General features: G+C 43.0%; 1 protein-coding gene across 1 annotated transcript in view; it reads left to right on the top strand.

Annotated features, from left to right (window-relative positions):
- ADARB2 (adenosine deaminase RNA specific B2 (inactive)) overlaps nucleotides 1-18,745 on the top strand; it is a 183,289-nt gene that overhangs the window by 119,261 nt on the left and 45,283 nt on the right. Inside the window, exons 5-6 of the mRNA XM_040968291.1 lie at nucleotides 11,509-11,677; nucleotides 14,851-15,002. Coding sequence (XP_040824225.1) covers nucleotides 11,509-11,677; nucleotides 14,851-15,002 — 321 coding nt within the window. The remainder of the gene's footprint in view (nucleotides 1-11,508; nucleotides 11,678-14,850; nucleotides 15,003-18,745) is intronic.

The following is an 18,745-nucleotide window of genomic DNA, read 5'->3' as shown; positions in this document are numbered from 1 at the left end:
CAGATAGAATAATGAAACAATTCCAAGAGTTGGATCGGACATATTTCCAGTTAAATAAGTAAAAGTATGTTCACAAAAATTGCTTAAGCTGAGAGCAGGGGCAGGAGGGGTAGACAATGCTGAAGGAATGTTCAGTGTCTCAAGTCATTTTCATTGTTGTAACAAAATCCATGATACTGGGATATTTGGGAGAGAAAGCACCATTTCATTAATAATTAAATTTCTGAAACTTTATTCATTTGTGTTTTTACAATGAGCGTTTGTCACAAATCTAAAATGAGATCTATTTAGTCTTATATTCTATGCAGGGAATAATTAAGTATGTTTATGGGGCAATCATTTTCCTTTTTTTGGTGGTGTTGTTTAATTTTTAAGACTAACTTTTAGGTTACACCAAAGAAAAACACATATTTGAGAGAAAGAAAGGTAACTTCTGAATCCACAATCAAACTCTTATTTTTAACTTCTTTTTATTATCATCATTTTATGATACAGTTCCATAGGCCCTGGGATTTCCATTATCCCCTACCAAATTCCCTTCCCCCTCACTAAGTTCACTTATATCATTGCTACAATATAGTTTTTCATAAACAGTCATATGTCCATCATTGCAGGCATGGACAATGGCAGAGAGTCCATCATCCTATTGTTAAGACATACTAATCAGTTTCATTGGAAGTTCATCTTTAGTCTGGAAGAAGAGATGCATACTGCATTGTATCCTCACATCTGCATATGTTAGTCTCAATTTCACAGTTACTGTGCATCCCCTTAAATGAAAAGCCACAATACAAAATCAACAATAGGAAAAAAAGTAGAGATTTACAATACCATGAAATTAAATAACGTGTTACTAGATAGGACAATCTCCATTACAGAGCTACTATACATCCCCTTAAATGAAAAGCCACAAAACAAAATCAACAACAGTAAGAAAAATAGAAATCACAACAACATGAAGTTAAATAACATGCTACTGAATGACTAATGTGTCAATAACGAAATGAAAAAGAAAATCAAGAACCTTCTTGAAGAAAATGATGCTACTGTAGGATCTATGAGTCACTGAGGAATGTAATAAGAAGAAAGTGTTTTGAAGAGATGAAACTAACAACAACAAAAAGTCAAAATCCATGAAATACAGTTTCTGCTGATTTTTGTTGGTGAAACGTGTCTCCTGTAGGCAACAAACAGATGGGTTTTGTTTTTTAATCCAGTCTACTAATCGATGATGTTTGATTGATAAGTTAAGACATTTATATTCAGGGTTAATATGAATAGGTAGTAATTTCATCCTGTCATTTAGCACTGGGTTGTTCATTGATGTAGTCTTCTGCTGTCATTTTACTGGGATGTTCTTCCCATTTGCCTTTAGTTTTGGTGGGTGTTATTCCTCTTCTCTGTCATGAGAACAACTTGAAGTATCATTTGTAGGGTAGGTTTGGAAGAGGCATATTCTTTTAGCTTTTCTTTACTGTGGAAGAATCTTGTTTCATTTTCAAAGACAAAGGAAAATTATGCCAGGTACATTATCCTAGGTCGACAATTTTTTGATTTTAGAATCTGAAATATGTCAGTCCATTCTCTTCTTGCCTGTAGAGTTTCCTGTGAGAGATCTCCTGTGAGTTGAATTATCATTCCTTTATATGTCACTTGATTTTTTTTTTTCATGTGCGTATTTAAGGATCTTTTCCTTATGTTCGATTGAAGAGAGCTTGATAATCATGTGTCTTGGTGAAGATCACTTTTGATCAAGCCTGTTGGGAGTTCTGTGCATCTCCTGGATCTTGTTTCATAATTCTTTCTCCAGATTAGGAAAATTTTTCCTTATTATTTCATTAAATATATTTGTAAACCCAGATTCTCTTTCTTCAACTTCTGGGACTCCCATTACTCTTATATTAGACCTCTTAATAGTGTCTCAATTCTTGAATACTTTTTTGGCCTGATCCAGCTCTGCTTCCAGCTTTTTCTTTGCTTCCCCCTGGTGACAGGAAATATCTTCCAATTCTGAGATTCTTTCTTCTGCTTGCTTCATTCTATTTTGGAGACTCTCCACTTTACTTTTAATATGCTGCACTGTATTCTTCATTTCTGATATATCAGCTTTCATTTGATTCAGTTCCAGTGTGACATAATTCCTTGAATGCCTGCTTTATGTGCTTCTTGTTGACAAGAGCTTTATAACAAGTGTTTTGAATTCTGTGTCCCCCATTCTCTCGATGTCTTCCTCAGTGAACTCTGAGGTTGACAAAGGGTTTTACTCCTTTGTAGGGGAGTCATCAGGAATATTCATTTTGCCTTTGTCTCTTCTTTTGCTCTTGGTCATTGTACTTCTGGTTATCAGAGTCTTCTCCTTGCGGCAAGTTTCTAAGCTGTGTCACCCACAAGTCTACAGTTCGATTTTACTTGTTATAGTTGGTACATGGCTCTTAATTTGAGGTCACTTGTATCACACTCTCCAGCAAGTTCTATGTCTGGGTTCTTATGTTAGATTTCCACTATGGTCTCCTTAGCCCCAGCTCCTGACTCACCAGTCTCCACCTCCTGTGATACCATGCTAAGGCTGCACCATTCTCCCACTTTTGGCTGAAATAGGCCCCAGGATTAGGGAGACACCAAGTGTCCTATATAGCTAGGTTGTTGGTGGTGCTGATCTTGCTGGAACCTGTTGGCTGTTAGGTCTGAGGGCCTCACAGACATATTTTGACCCGTACAAAGCCATAGTATGTGTTATTTACCTGTGGAACCAGTGCAATGCGCTGAACTCAGTGAGTTCTCATGAGCTCAGCACATGTGCAGCTCACTGTTTTCCCTGCAATCTTAAGGCTTTTGCCACACTATACAAAATGTCGATGTGCCACTGCTAGAGTTCTTGATCTGCTGGCTGTCAAGTCTGAGGGCTATGCGGACCTATTTTGGGTGCAACCTATAGCATGCCATGCTGTTGCAGTTTGCTGAGCCAGAAATGAGTTCACTCCCAGCTCAGTGCATGAGCAGTACTGTTCATAGCCCTTTCCTCCTTAAACAAAATGGCCTACAATATGGCTCGAGAGGGTTGCCTGGATTGTAAAACCCACCCTGTTCCCACACTGCCCTTCTGGGATCTGCCCCTCTGTCTCTGCTCCTGGCCAAATCAAACAAATCAGCAGGATGGGCAGTTCTCTCTCTGTGTTCACATCTGGAGCTCCTAATTAAAGTCTCTTTCCACCTGGATGCTGTTGGAATTCTGGTTGCTGGTGGAATTCTGGCTACTGATGTGATTCAGATCGCCACTGGCTGAATACTGCTGGGGTATCAATCACTGCAACACCACACCATTGTTTTTGCTGCTTTCTTGTCTGTCAGTCTCCAGGCATCCCTCTGCTGTTGTTCCGTCCTCTCCTATTTCCTGGAATGTGCCCTCTCTGCTTCATCCTGATTAAATGTTTCTCCATCCGTTTAAACGTGTCCTTACCCTATTCCACCATATTGATTCTCCTCAATACTGGGACATTTTTTAACAAAAGAAATTTCTCACCATTCTAAAATTAGGGAGCCCAGGATAAAACCACTGGCAAGTGTACTATCTGGTAATATCTCCAGACTCTGCTCCCAAAACACATCCTTGTGGCTGTGTATGGTCAAAATTAGAGAAATGTTTTGTCCTAACACAACTAAAGGCATGAAAAAGCAAATTGTACCTAGCTGGTGCCCTCAGCCCATTTGTAAGAGCATTAAGCCCTTTATAAGGGCAGAATCCTAGCGAGCTCAGCATCTCCCATAGGTCGCACTCCTTGATACTACCCCATGAGGATTGAGTATCAGTACAAATTTTGAGAACACACAAACATCAAAACCATAGCACTTACCATCTTGGAAGTCCAAGAAAGCCTAATCACCTTCTTCTGTCCTGGTCACCATTTCGCTGGTGGCGAGGAAGATGAAGGGTGAGATGATGTCATTAGAGGACTGGACAGATCTGTGGAGGCCAATGCAAGTAAGCAGCCCATCAGAGAGATGCATCTGTTTGTATCAAAGGCAATGACAATTATAAATCAAAGTTGGGCAGGAGAGGGGGGAAGCCATTCTCTGACCTATCAAAGTAAATGTCCTACCTATGAAAAAAAATCAATTTGGGAAACTCAGTAGTCTCAGAAAGAGCCAATAGTTACATATCCAAAGAATTCAAGTGAGAATTCCAAGAAGTGCTGAGGTTTGAATCTTTGTCTCCTCCGAAACCAGTGTTAACATCTAATTGCCTTTGTAACAGTATTGGTGTGACCTTTCAGTATTTCAGACATGAGGGTCCATTCCCCATGAATGCATTAATAATACTCGTACCATGAGAGCAGGCTTGTAATCACGGACATGGACTTTCCTCTTTCCCTCTCTCTTTGCCCTTCCTCCGTAGGCTGGGTTCCACCATGTAGAACAAGAAGATCCTCGGCAGATGCCCATCCCTTGAGCTTGGACTTCTCCCACTGCAGAGTTCAGGCCAATGCATTTCTATGCTTTATAAATTACTCGTTCGGTGGTATTTAGTCCCAGCAAGAGAGAGTGGACTAAGATGTGTTGTTCACAGCTGCTTCTTCCCCCAATTCTGTCCTTGGAAGGCAGGTATAGCCTGAGAAATGGAACAGGAGCAGCAATAGAAGTTGAAATAAAGGCCAAAGTGTTTGATGACTACATAAAGAAACAGTCATTTCAGTTCATGAATTCTGAGTGTGCCAAGGAGATTTTATTACAGAAGAGGCTCTCACGTTCCTTCCAGCATTATTCACAGTAAGCCATAGGTAGAAGCAACTTAATTGAATTTCAACAGATGAATGGACATTTTGTCTTGTTGCTCGTACATACAGTGGAGTATTGTTCAGCCTTACGAAGAAAAGTCTGCCACATTTCACAATATAGATGAACCTTACAGATATATGGAAAATGAAATAAACTGGTCTCAGGAGGAAAACCACTGCCTGATTCCATTGCTAATGTGAAAGCTGAAAGAGTTAGAATGGTCATGGCCAGGAGCTGAAGTTAGGGGAAAGAGAACAGGAGTTGCTGTTCAATGAGTATAAAATGTCAGTTTTCAAGATGTGCAAGTTCTGGAAAGTTGCCATACATCCTTGTCTTTACAGTTAGCTAAGTTGCATTACATATTTGAAATTTTGTTGAGTGAGTCAATCTCATATGAAGTGCCTTACCACTTTGAAAAAACATAGCCATTTCAGGTAATAAATATCAAATGTTACATAATACCTTGCTTAACAAGCTGCTGAATAAAATTAGTCATCATTTTTTTTATTGGAAAGTCATATATACAGAAAGAAGGAGAGACAGAGAGGAAAATCTTCTGTCTGTAGATTCACTCCCCAAGCAGCCCAATGGCTAGAGCTGAGCCGATTTGAAGCCAGGAGCCAGGAGCTTCTTCCAGGTCTCCTCACAGACGCAGGGTCCCAAGGCTTTGGGCCATCCTCAACTGCTTTCCCAAGTCCCAAGCAGGGAGCTGGATGGGAGGCAGGGCCACCAGGATTAGAACTGGTGCCCATATGGGATCTCAGTGTGTGCAAGATGAGGACTTTAGCCACTAGGCTACAGCACCAGGCCCTAGCCATCATCTGTACTATAGAAGAAGGGAAGGAAGACAGGAAGGAAGGGAGGGAGGGAGGAGAGCACCAGATGCAGGCAAGAAAGTGCTCTACTCAACAAATTTGAATTAATAGCAAGAGAGAAAAATAAATAAATAAAATGTAAATACTGTTTGTTCCACATGCCATTACATACAAACTACCCTGAATAAGGCTTTACAAAAAAAAAAAAAGTCTCAGAAATAATACATGGTCTGTGATTTTTTGTTAAATCTCTCCTGTGGGTGTCAGGGAACCCACAGCTCTTCCATACCCACAGGGACTCTGGCTTACGGCCTGCATGAGACCAGGAGGAAGGCCAACACGAAGCTGCTTGTGCTACTTGCTGTGCTATCACAGCTTTTGTCTTTGAACCAGGAGTCTTTCTTCTCCTACTAGTGTGCATGAAACATAACAGGCTAACAGCACATCCATAGGGTAAAATGCCAAACCTTCCTGTGGCGTGTGCAGGAAACACATGTGTGTTGATAGCTTCAATACAGAAGATACGAGACACACTTTCCTAGCATCTTGCCCTTTTCAACTAACAAGATGCTGCGGAATCTTTCTAGACCTATAGGGAATTTCCCAACTATGTCTTGTGGCACCACACGATTCCAATGTAAAGATCCAATATAAAATTACTCTCACTGATAGGAATTTAGGTTATTTATATTATTTTATTATCCCAAGCATGACTACAGTTATAACTGAGCACCCACATTGTTTACATAGATACAGATATATGAGTAAGAAAATTTCCAGAAGCAAAATTCCCAGGTGAAGGCTACATGAATGATACTGTTAAACTGTTCTTCCAATGATCTCCCTCTGTATATCCCTGTCATCACTTTATGAGCAGATGATTCTGTGATCATGATCAGATTTTTCTGTTTCATTTTATGTAATCCATCTTCATATTTATGGAATAAACTCATCTTCCAGTGAAGTCCTACTACACCATCCTTCCCCTCAGCTGATTTAAGGGTAGCATTTCCTTTAGAGCTCATTGTATTCATGAGTGAGGTTCCTCCGTACCTTCCTGTCTTGTACAGTCTCAGGTAGATATATAAATAATTAATATTTCATGATAGCAACATGAATATTTTCCATAGTGTATGTGCTCTGGAAGACTGTAAATAGCTTTGAAACCATCTGCTAGTTAAAGGTAACAGAATTCTACACAACTAACTGGCCGTACTGCTTTAAGGGAGGTAATAGAGCTCTTCGATTACTCTATTTGTAGAAATGAGGCTATTCATACTTTCTGTGATTGTTTCTCATGTTTTCTTACAGGATATTATTTTTATATGTGATAGCCATTTTATGGGGGAAATGATGAGACTATCAACTAACATGTACTGAACAATGTTTCCATATGAGTCTGTATTTTGTTGTTTGTAACAGCATTACCAGAAGGTCAGCGACTCATTGGAGCAGCTGCTGGTGGTGCCACACCCAGGCTCCCTTCCTGGCACACAGCCCCTTTCCTAGCTCTCCTTGGTCAGTGGAACCCAGCAAGTAGGAAATGCCCACAACTGGTGATTGATTAGCTGTCACAAAGTTCAACTTCTGAACACCCCTGCCTTCACAGAAGACAATTCTGTGATGTCTTGCATGTTCAAGTTTTCTTGTCAGCCAGAGACTAGACTTCAGTGAAATCTCCTCTTTCCCAGTTTCTTCCACTACCACAAATCTCAAGGGTTAACCACTCAAGAACATTGGTTCTATTTTATTATTAAAAAATACTGTGTTTTGTCAAACTTTGATTTAAATATTTGTTTAACAAACTGATAGGAATCATATACTACTATGTAGACTGAAAATGTGCTTTGAATAGAGTTCAGCGTATTCTCATTCGATTATACTTCATAGCTCTTGTCTGTTTCTCTGCTGGGCTATATTCTTCCTACTTTTGTTGAACTCTTTATTTAGCAGAGCTATTAAGCCTTTGACTAGAAAATATGTTTGAAAATACATTATCTCAAAAATAAACTTGAAGAGGAAAATTTTTAAAAGAAAAAATGTATTTTACAAAGAATCCCAGATCCAGCCTGAGCATCTAGGCATCCTATCCCTAAGACACATCATTTATACAAAGACGCATTGGATCTGAAAGCATTTTGGCTGTCCATATAGCTTTGAGAGCCAATGGCTGTTCACCTCCAATCCTCAGGAACCAAGTAAGGAGACTATCAAAATTTCCTGTTCAGTATCAGAATGCGTCTTCCCCAAATGCCATTAATTCATAAAAGGAGATACTTTTTACTTCTCTCCCAGAAGAATGGTCTGTATTTCACAATGTAGCACTTGACTGTACTTTGGCTACCATTATCACAACTGTGTATCCTCCACTGGAAACATGGGACAGGGAGTTAAGAAAAATGCTCACTTGAAACCAAGCTAATGAAAAAATAATTTCTAATGCTTGTAGGTTTGCATCTTTCTTTTATAAAGGATCAATTTCATTTATTTGCAAGGCTGAGTTACAGGAAGAAAAAGGGAGAGACAGAGCGGGAGGTCTTTCATGCACTATTTCACTCCCCAAATGACTGCCACATCTGGGCCAAAGTCAGGAGCCAGGATCTCCTTGTAGGTCATCCACATGGGTGTAGTGATCCAAGCACTTCAGGCTGGTCTCTGTTAGTTTCCCGGGCATACTAGCAGGGAACTGGATAGCAAATAGACCTCCTGAGATTCAAATTGTGCCTAGGTAGGATGCAAGCAACAGTTTAAGTCACTACTCAGCAGCACTGGTCCCAACTTGCTTTTATCTTTCTATTGATACTGAGCTCTGCTTTCCAATTATAAAATTGACTAACAGCACCAAGTCCCTGTCCTTGGGCTTTGAGGAGAGAAATGGTAGCAAAACATCCCCAAATCAGGACAAATAGCCCTGAATTTGGCCCTTCTTTATTTTAAAATCTTTATTTAAAAAGAAAATATGTAATTAGCAAGCAACTGTTTCAATGTCTTTTCCTCCTCCATCTGCATATAGTACTTGCCAGTACCACTGGTGCTAGGCTATTCTCTCATTCCCCACTCACCCATTCCTGCCAGCATTTCCCAAGTTCTTATTATACAGTGGCCAGATTCTCAACTGTTGTGACAGGCTCCCTTCTGGTGAAACAGCCTTCTGTAACTGCCCATCCAATTTGGGTACACTCTGTGCTCATTTTAGATAACACTTAACACTTAATATAATATTCTGTGAAGATTAAATATCTTTAGGTAGCACCAAGACCATTCTAAAATAGATCTCCAGCCCTTCCTTTCAAGCTTAAACTCCATCACTTTTCCACACAAGCCCCCACTGATAGCAAAATAGACTCTTCAAAAAATTTTTATTTATCATTGTTGTTTGAAAGACAGATTCATAGAGAAAAAGAGGAACAGAGATTATTCCATCTGCTGGTTCACTCACCAAATGGCTACAACAGCCTGAACTGAGTCAATCCAAAGCCAGGAATCAGAAACCTCTTCCCAGTCTCCCACGTGGGTGCAGGGGTCCAAGGATTTGAGCCATCCTCTGCTGCTTTCCCAGGCTATAAACAGAGAACCAGATATGAAGTGGAGCAGCAGGGCCATGAACCAGCACTGCAAGGTGGAGGATTAACCTGTTGAGTCACTACATTGGCCCTCAAAATAGACTTTTAATTGCCTCCCGATACATGCCTACACTTTCCCCTGTCCATACCTTGACTACTGTATTCACACTGTCTGAGGTGCCTACCCACACATCATGCTCTACTTGGAAAATTTCTTCCAGCAGTTTCCCACATATGAATCAATCTCTCTCTCTCTCTCTCTCTGTGTGTGTTTTTCTCTCTCTCTCCCTCTCCCTTTTTCTCTCTCCCTCCCTCACATTAGCTCCCTCAATTCATAACATATGTGTTGTATTCATCACACAATCTCTTCTTTTGTAGACATGTGTGTCTGTGCATCATATCCCTAAATCCATGTGAAAGGACATGATCGTGTCCTTCATTTGTCTATGGTTCCTATGTTACATGGCATCAAGCTGGTACATAGAAGATGGCATTAATGAAAACTGTAGAAGCAAATAATACATTTCTTGAAGCCATCTGATTGTACTGAATATGGCAGAGCCTGGAGTCAAGCAGAGTTGAGAATTAATGAGGGGTGAAGAGAAAGCAGTTCCTTTTTTCTGTGACTCTAATTTCCATGGAATCAAAAGGGGAGAATCAGGCCAGGGCATTGAGAGCAACCATACGTATTCTTAAAGAGCTGCCCAAGTCAGACCACATAGGCACCAGATATCTGAATATTGAAGCACTTTAAGACATAATTATGAATGCTATTTCCCATTACTCTAAATACCTGCTTTAATGAAGCTGGAATCTGTAAAATCATTTCTCCATAAAATTGGCTTTCTCGTTAACGATTCAACAATCTACATGTCACTTGCTCTTTCAGCTCACAAGTGGCTCCCAGCTACCCTCAGAGTGCTGGGTGTGCAACAGGCTTTCTTCGTTGCCTGTAGTGTCAACTTTGTTGACACCTTGACTCTTCACATCCTAATTAAATTTGTAGAAAGTATCAAAAATACAATTTGTACAATAAAAAATCCTGTTGACAAAAAACCATCAACTCCAGCCCTAGAATACCCCCACCTGAGGGGCAACCCACTCTGGGGGAGCAGGGAGTTGGAACACAAGGATGCCAGGGTGCAGGAAGAGGACAGAAGCTGTTTGTAAATTTTTCCTTGGGAAGGAAACACAAGGCATTTGGTTGTGTTTTATTTCTGCCTTTATAAAACAACATAACTGCTAGCTTGGGGAGCAAATGTAGCAAAATAAACGTCCAGGTGTTTCCTGACAGCATCAGGCAAGCAAACCACAGCAGGGATCTACAGATATTTGGAGAGTCAATCGGCGGATGGGGTCTGTCACTTTCCTTCTTTCAAAGGAATTTTTTTTAATGTAAAAAATCAGGAAGAAGGGAGATGATGCTGGTAAGGGGCAGGGTGGGGAAAGGAGGCTGGTTCTGTCCCTAGGCACACCCCATAAAACTTGTGAGGATTCTTTTCTCTCAGAATATGAGAAGTTAGATAACAGGTACCAAGATGCAGAATTAGTTCTTGGTTCTGTAGCTTTAGTCTATGACACTGTCAGATATCTTCCAAAATAACCGGTTCCCACTAGATAGGACAGAGTGTGGATAGCATGTCCAGGACCAGTGGACCCTCTTCAGAGCACAGAAGCTAAAAGGAGAGCAATGGATGTGGGTAGCAGCGGCAACCATCTGTGGGGCCAGTTGGATGAGGGGAAAACTGAGCATACATTGGGTCCAGCTGCTGAAGCGCACGGGAAGCAGGAAAGAAGGTAGCTTCCAGCAGCCTGGCTTCCACTGGCTTGGCATGCTGGGGCGTCCACTGGGTACAGATGGCCCTCAACCCCTCATGGCTTGCAACCTGCTACCTCTCTGCCACCCATCCTGGGGCTCTCCAAGGAAGATGAAAAGTCTTGCTATTTTGAATCAGAAATTCTACCTACTTCTGCTGCCATTAGTGATTTGCAACTTTGTCCTGGGGTATAAGTGCCAAGAAGTATGAAATGTATCCCATACACTCAGTTCCTGGATTGTGATCCCGGAAACCCACCAAACCTGGTTCCTTGACAACTTCTAGGAGTCCTAGAAGCCAAGTCCCCACCCAAGGCTGCTGCCAGACCCAGTGGCTTCATTGTGCATGTGGTCTTAGCACACTGGTTCATGCCATCCATCACAAATGTATCACACTTTACCATGCATATTATCCTGGTCCACACCAGGGGTTCTGCATGAGGGAGGCTAGGCAGGGCTGCCCCCATGGAGCCTCCATTCATGCAACATGGGGAAGGGGTATGGAGACTGAGCTGTTCTGACAACTCTCTGTGTCCCACAGGCTTGGACATCAGGCAAGCACAGGTCATCGTCCTGTCCTCAGGGACCAAGTGCATCAGCGGAGAGCACATCAATGACCAGGGGCTAGTGGTCAATGACTGCCATGCAGAGATTGTAGCCAGGAGGGCATTCCTTCACTTTCTCTATGCACAGCTGGAGCTGCATTTGAGGTAAAGGGGCCTCTACTGGTGGGTCGAGGGGTCTGGCTGGTCTTTGATGGGGCTGAAGTTCTTTAACAGGTTTGCTGACATAGTTCAGCTGGTGAGCAGCTACGGAACAGAACGGAGGCCCACGTCTCTTCAGAAACACCCTACCTGCCTGTGAATTCCACCTATGTGTACACACCATGCAGGCAGGCACACATAGATGCATGCCCTGTCATAGTCATTCCATTTGATGTTTTCCCATGAAGATATTCAGAGCATCACTACAGAATCCCATAAGCTAAAGCTCTGTTTACAAGAGCATCCCTTTCTCTTGCATGCAGTCAGCATCTTACCAAGGCATTTCTCCTGCTGGCCTTTCAAACTCTAATTGCTGCAGAATTGAGGGGCAGAAATCACAGAGCCAGCTGCAGGGCACAGCATGGTCTCCTCAGGGAAAAAGCCCACCCAGGTGCAGCCTGAACTGTGATCCCTGACTGTGGATATACATGAAGGCAATGCTCTTCTAATCACTGGCCTCCAGTTGCAATCTTCATTTTGGAAGAAAAGAAGGAAGGAAGGAAGGAAGGAAGGAAGGAAGGAAGGAAGGAAGGAAGGAAGGAAGGAAGGAAGGAAGGAAGGAAGGAAGGAAGGAAGGAAGGAAGGAAGGAAGGAAGGAAGGAAGGAAGGAAGGAAGGAAAGAAGGAAGGAAGTAAAGAAGGAAGGAAGGAAAGAAGGAAAGAAGGAAAGAAGGAAGGAAGGAAGGAAAGAAGGAAAATAGGAAGAAATGGAGGGAAGAAGGAGGGAAGAAGGGAAGAAAGAGAGGAAGGAAGAGAAATTAACATACTCTGTTTGGAGATGGAAGATGTTGTTCCATGTCATCCAACCAAGCATGGATTGAACTGAGTTGTAATTGTGGAGTTACAGTATGAAGTTACTCAGATGAATACTGGGGCTCAATCAAGCTAAGTTACTACGTTAAAGTCAACACATCTGCTCAATTTTTATGATATTATGTCCATGTCAGTCTGGACTGTGTTTCATGATTCCCACCAAAGGGAGTGCCTCCCTTAGAGCCCTACCCTGAGAGTTTCTCAGCCAAGGAAACATCTCCTCACATTCAAGGCTTCTGCAAGAATGGCCAGAACCCCACCAAGATGCCAGCCAGAGGCAGGGTGCTACTTTTTTTAGTCTTCGGTCCTCATTCCCAAGCCACAGGATCAGCGGCCACTGGACAAGCTCCAGCTCTTGGTGGATTAGGGTGGAAGGTATGCCTCTGGGGTTCAAACACCTGCCAGCCTTTGTCCTCCTGTACAAGGTCGCCCTCTTCTGGCTTAATTGTTTCCACACCCCACATTCCCAAATGTGTTCCATTGTCTGGATTTTCTCTGTAAGGCATGTGGCTAAAGCATCCACAGGTGGGGTTTGAGATGTTTCCTGTTTCTTGCCTCCATCTCCAAGCTTATGTGTATTTTGACAAGAGTATACTGAAATGACGAGGCTGTTGAGAACCTAAGAAGCATGCTTCAGCATTGGAGTTCCCAGGGATCTGATGGATACCTGCTCCAGGTACAGGCATACTGGCACCTGGACATCAGTCTCGAAGACACACTGGTGCTCCTGGAGGGGGCTCTTTAGTCCTCATGCTATGGGTCCATTTGCTGGAGATGCTCCTCCCTTGCCCCTTCTAGCTGCACTCCCGTAGACTTGGAGGCAATGCTCCTCAAATCCCCTAATAATGGGAATCTCAGGAAGTGGAAGCTGTGGTGAGCGACACATCCGTTCCCATTAGCATGTGCAAAAACCACACAAAGGGAAGAATGGCCCCAGTGTATGCCAAACAGGCTCACATAAAAGCAATACCTTAATACACTCAGTTAATTTTTATCAGCGCCTCTGAGTAGTGAGCAGCAGCCTGATGTATTGCCATGTCAGTTCCAGGAAGCCTGCCCAGAGTGCAGCTAGAGTTTATGTAGGGGAACAGAGTTGGAAATCTCTCAAAATGTGCGAAAGAATCTTTCCTGAATATCCAGCTGCTTGCTTGGAAATAGTTGCAAATACCCTTACCTCCTGCATGTGTCAGGCAAGCCAAGCGGGCCAAGGTTTACCAGGAGCTGGCTGTGTGCCCAGCACTATGCCGCCAGCTGGGCGGGTTTCAAAGACAACTGTGACCCAGTCCCCACCCCCCTGCACAGGGGCACCAGCAATGGCAGCAAAATGGAACAAAGTTCAAGCACAGCTGTGCAGCTTGCCCAGCTGGAAACCCAGCAAAGGGGGCACATTTGCTGGGAGGGTCCACAGAGGAGGTGGCTCTCTATTTGAGGAGAGGGAATGCTTGGGAAGAAGGAGGATGAGGGTGAGTGGAGGGAGCCAGAGCACAGAGGCAGAAAGGCTGGTAGACGCCTCCAGGGTTTCCTGGGGAGAAAATGTCTGTTCTGCTGCCTGTGAGCACTCAGAGCCCAGCAAAACAGAATCCATCACCAATGGGGCAGAACATGTAAAAACAGCAAGACTGGCAGAAAGGAGATGGCAAGGAAGCAAGCAGACGAAAATCTGGGAGGGGAAAAAATACAAGCACAGCCACTTGCATGAAAGCACACTGCAACTAAGGTGGGACCCCTCCAAGCTGACTTTCAGGGGTGAATGGGGAGGTTTTCCAAGAACATGAAGCCTGAGTCTCCTCGAGATTAGGAAGTCCAGGTTTCAGGGGAGGGTGGATTTGGAGGGTTTTGTTTTGTTGTTTTGTTTTTGCAGAACTACCCTGGCTCATGATTGGCTGCAAAAGAAAAGTGGGTTCCTTATCCCCTTCTTGTCCCTACCTGCTCATGCTGAAAGCTAACCTCAACCTCATTTTAAAGTCTCTTCCCCTCACCCAACCCCTATAATTCACACAGGTACTGCACAGGAAAGCTATGGCAAGTCATCAATACACGGTGCAATATTGCCCTTTGGAGCACTTTTACAAATGCTGACTCTGTGCAGTGTGAACCTGCTAAGAGAGGGTCTTTGCTGGCTGCTTGCACTCATTTAGCTTCATCGTTACTTATTCTAGAAGTATTGCTGCAATGAAAAACCATAGTATGAAATAGGAAGGGGGAAAAATTGGAGAGCAGCTCTTCAAGACAGAATAACATTCACCTGTTTAGGGCTTTGCTGGTTTGATTGGTAATAAATGACCTGGAACTTCTCTGTGACCCTAGCAAGCGGTGCGAGGACTCTGAGCGGTCCATATTTGTGCGGTTAAAGGAAGGAGGCTATCGGCTGCGAGAAAACATTCTCTTCCATCTCTACGTGAGCACATCCCCGTGTGGAGATGCCAGACTCAACTCTCCCTACGAAATCACCACAGACCGTAAGAGATGTCATATTTACCTTTCTAAAATTGATTTGATTTATTTGAACGGTAGAGTTACAGAAAGAGAGAGAAACCTTCCATCCTCTTGTTCACACTCCAAATGGCTGCAATGGCCAAGTCAGGGCCAGGCTGAAGCCAGGAGTCAGGAGCTTTTTCCAGATCTCCCAAGCACTGGGGCAGTAGCTCACTCCTTTCCAAGGCTCAATAGAGGGAGCTGCATCAGACATGGAACTGTGGTACCCATATGAGATACCAGCACTGCCACACTCTATATGCCACAGCTCTGGCCCCGTTGCTTTCTCTTTTGTAAACAAACAAAAACTCTCTGTCTCTGAACTCTGGTTTTGGCTTCCAGAATCCAGACACACTGGGTTCAGGGTGGCCAGGGCCCTAAGATGCTGAAAGTGCATTGCACCTGCAATTAGCTGAATAATACTTACAAAATCTTTGTCTGCAATGCCCAACTTTCGAGGAAGAGTAGTCTGCAGCCTAAAATCAGCTATCTAATTGCCACAACTGGGCTTCATTTTATTTGGTCAGACAGTTATCCCAAGTTTTGAACAGAATGAGAGATGGGAAACAAGAGTGGCATGAGGTGGGAACAAAATTCAAATTAGCTCTGTCTTTGTTTCCAACTTTGGGGAAAATAAAGCTCATGAACATACAGGTGCAGGGTACCTGGCAAAGGTGCCTACCTATGTTAACTACAAGCTTCTACTGTTAAAAATCCAGCCCTGGTAGGTCCCGCCTTGTCAGTATTTGTAAATGTGCAGGAAAAGAAAGCACTGTGTGTGTGCCCTTGAGCCCCGTTGGTCATCTCCATGGTGGGAGGACAGAGTTAAGTTCCTGCTGTGGTGTCCCTGCTGATGGCCTCAGTGTGTCCAAGTAGAAGAACATATGTCCAGAGGAAACGGCTCCTCTGTTTCGACAGGAGATGAGGTTCTATTATTAGTGCTGTGTGTGTACACAGTGCACCTGCATGTGCATATGTAGAGTGCATACAACACTCATGCTCTTCCGAGCCCTTTCTGGAAGCAGTCCTGGAACAGCTTCTGACATAGGCAATGAAATTTAATAGCTGTAGATGTATTCTCTGCCAATTAGATTGGATCACAGGCAGCATTTTGGTATATTTTTTTAAATTCCAATTAAATAAAATACAAAAATATTTTACACCCCCTCAAAATGGATATGTGTGTGTGATGAAGAATCTCGTCCTTAGATCAATGTTTAAATATCAAAGGGCATCCAAGTTTTTAAAAACATGGACTCTGCAGTTATGAAGACTTGATTTTGACCTTCTAGTTTTCCTCCTTTGGAAAGTTACATTTGTGCTCTAATTCCTAAAGGAGAAATACAAATTGTTGTTCTCCAGGCTTGTGACCCATGCCTCCACAACAGATAAAGATGGTGCGGAGGAAAATAGTGAGGTTTTATTTTAACCCTATGTATGTTTAGGCTATTTTTCAAGCCCTCAGAGTAGATGCTAGCCCAGAGAAATTCATTGTCCTTTTTACTGACTTCCTCCAACCCCTTATGTGTCCCTTGGGAGAGCAATTGAATGGGCGGGGAGGGCGGGGGGGAGGGGAGAGTTCTTCACAGGGGAATTATAATGGGACATCTTCACATCCACTGGGAAGTGAATGGGACAAGCAAGTTGAATGGAGAACCCAAGAAAGGGAGCCCAATACAGATTTAAAGAACTGCCCATAGAAGGGTGAGAAGGCTGGGGTGGCCTGCGAAAGGTAATAAATGACCACAGCTGTCCCTCAGTGGAAAAAGAAAATCCCCAGTGGGATCAAGCAGTGTATTCCTGCATGACTGTGCAGGACGAATACCAGAGACAGGAAAAACACCATAGAGTTGACTCATCTTCCCTGAAAATGCTCATCAAACCACACTTACATGATAGCAACTGACCCTATAACATTGCAAAATTTGGTCCATTCTGCATTTGCGAGAAATTATCTTTCCATTTTTGTCTGAAAAGGTTTGGCATCAGGAAGATCCAACCTGGGAGCTCTCAGGTGCCAGGAGGAAATGTTCTGACAAGCGTTTGAGGATCAGTCTAGTTTCTGGTTTCCTCTTTGGCCCCCTGTGCCCTGGGAAGAATTCGAAGAGGGCCAAGCGAGGACAACAGGAGCCTCAGCCATGCCTGCCTCCCACTGGTCTACACAAAGACAGTTTTAGCTCATTGGGTCTCCCCTGTCACCGTACATCAAGCACAACTGGGGCCTTTCCAGACTTAATTTCAACTTGCAATGTCAGTGGTTTAGAAAAACAAAAAGATACATCTTTGGAAGCACCCTCAAGTTCACTTCCAGACACAGATGTCTTTTGTTTCCTGGTGCTTTTGAAAAGTGGAAGGTGCTTGTAGCAAGAAAAACATAATCATCATCATAATAATAAAGTATTTTTCTCCCATTTATGCTTTTTTTACACCAGACTAAAATGAGATGTTATCGCCTGCTTTGTTTTTTGAGTTAGGTTGGTATCCCTCCCCCATTCCTCTAGGCCTGGGAGGATGGAAAAGGTAGGCACTTGGCAAATTTGTAAAGTTGACTTGTTAGCCAAAAGTTATGAATCACTTTTCCCTTATTAACTCCAAAAGGGCAAGCAAGCCCAAACCCCTGCTGTTCTCTGTTTGAAAGGTGCTTTCAGAGAGATGCTCAAGAATACCTTTTGTAATTTCCTTCTAGAGGACAAAGATGCCATTACAGCAAAAGCAGTGGGGAGCTCTCCGCGGTGCTAGTCCATGCCATGTTTTTCTTCACCACCCTTTAAAGAAGGCTGGGCTGTGAATTAGAGGTTGCAATTGCCCAGGGCCTCTGTTGTGGGCAAGAAAGGTTTATTGCAAGAAATTGAGAAAATACCAGTTAGGGATCTTCTCCCAAAAAGTCAGCTGCCAGCATCAGTCATCTCCAATGAATTAAACCCATAGAAAGCCCAGCCTCACCACATTATCATTTCAGAGTCCCAAGTTCCTAAATGAAGCCCAGCGTCTATGATCTATGGATCCACTATCCCTCAAAGTCCTCATCATGTGCTTAAGCTCACACATAGAGGCTGCAGAACACAGGCACACTCAGGCTATTCCTCTGAGTTCTGCATCCAGGCTTCAAGTGGCTCATTGAAATCAAAGGGAGTTCTCAGTCTCCTGAGCTTCTCTCCACCTCCTCGCCCATTCTCTGGCATATTTCCCTGGTTGGTCCTGATGACATTAGCTCATTTCTCACTCTTTCCTTCATCTTGCCTATTTAGAGTTATTGTGTGTGCATCTCCACTAGGGTGTGCAGCATGCTAACCTCTGCAGTTGTGTCAGAGTTCTCTCTCTCTCTCTCTCCTCTCTCTCTCACACACACACACAAACACGCACATACATAGGTGGGGGTTCTTTAAGAAGTTTATGGAATAAATACTGCAGAAAAATTACACATGGATTTTAAAAAATATATTTGCACTGAACTAAGTTTCCTTTAGTTCTGTTTTTCCATGAACATTTTGAAGTACAATAATATATACTTACATGCATAAATTTACATGAATGTGCATAAACACATATGCACACACACAAACACTTAACAGGTGTGACACAATGAGGACATGACTAAGTCTAACAGAAGTTGGAAAACTGGAACAGGTGGCCTAGATTGCTCCCCTTCATTTAAAGAATGGAGGAAGCAGAACAGAGCATAACAGGGAAATAGAGTAGACCATTTGAAGCAATCATTAAAGCAAGC

This window comes from Ochotona curzoniae, unplaced genomic scaffold (assembly GCF_017591425.1).
Source record: "Ochotona curzoniae isolate NIBS_2020 unplaced genomic scaffold, NIBS_Ocur_1.0 scaffold_4683, whole genome shotgun sequence".
NCBI classification, from domain to species: domain Eukaryota; kingdom Metazoa; phylum Chordata; class Mammalia; order Lagomorpha; family Ochotonidae; genus Ochotona; species Ochotona curzoniae.
Note: the sequence above shows the minus strand (reverse complement) of the source record. Positions and strands in the feature narration are given on the sequence as shown.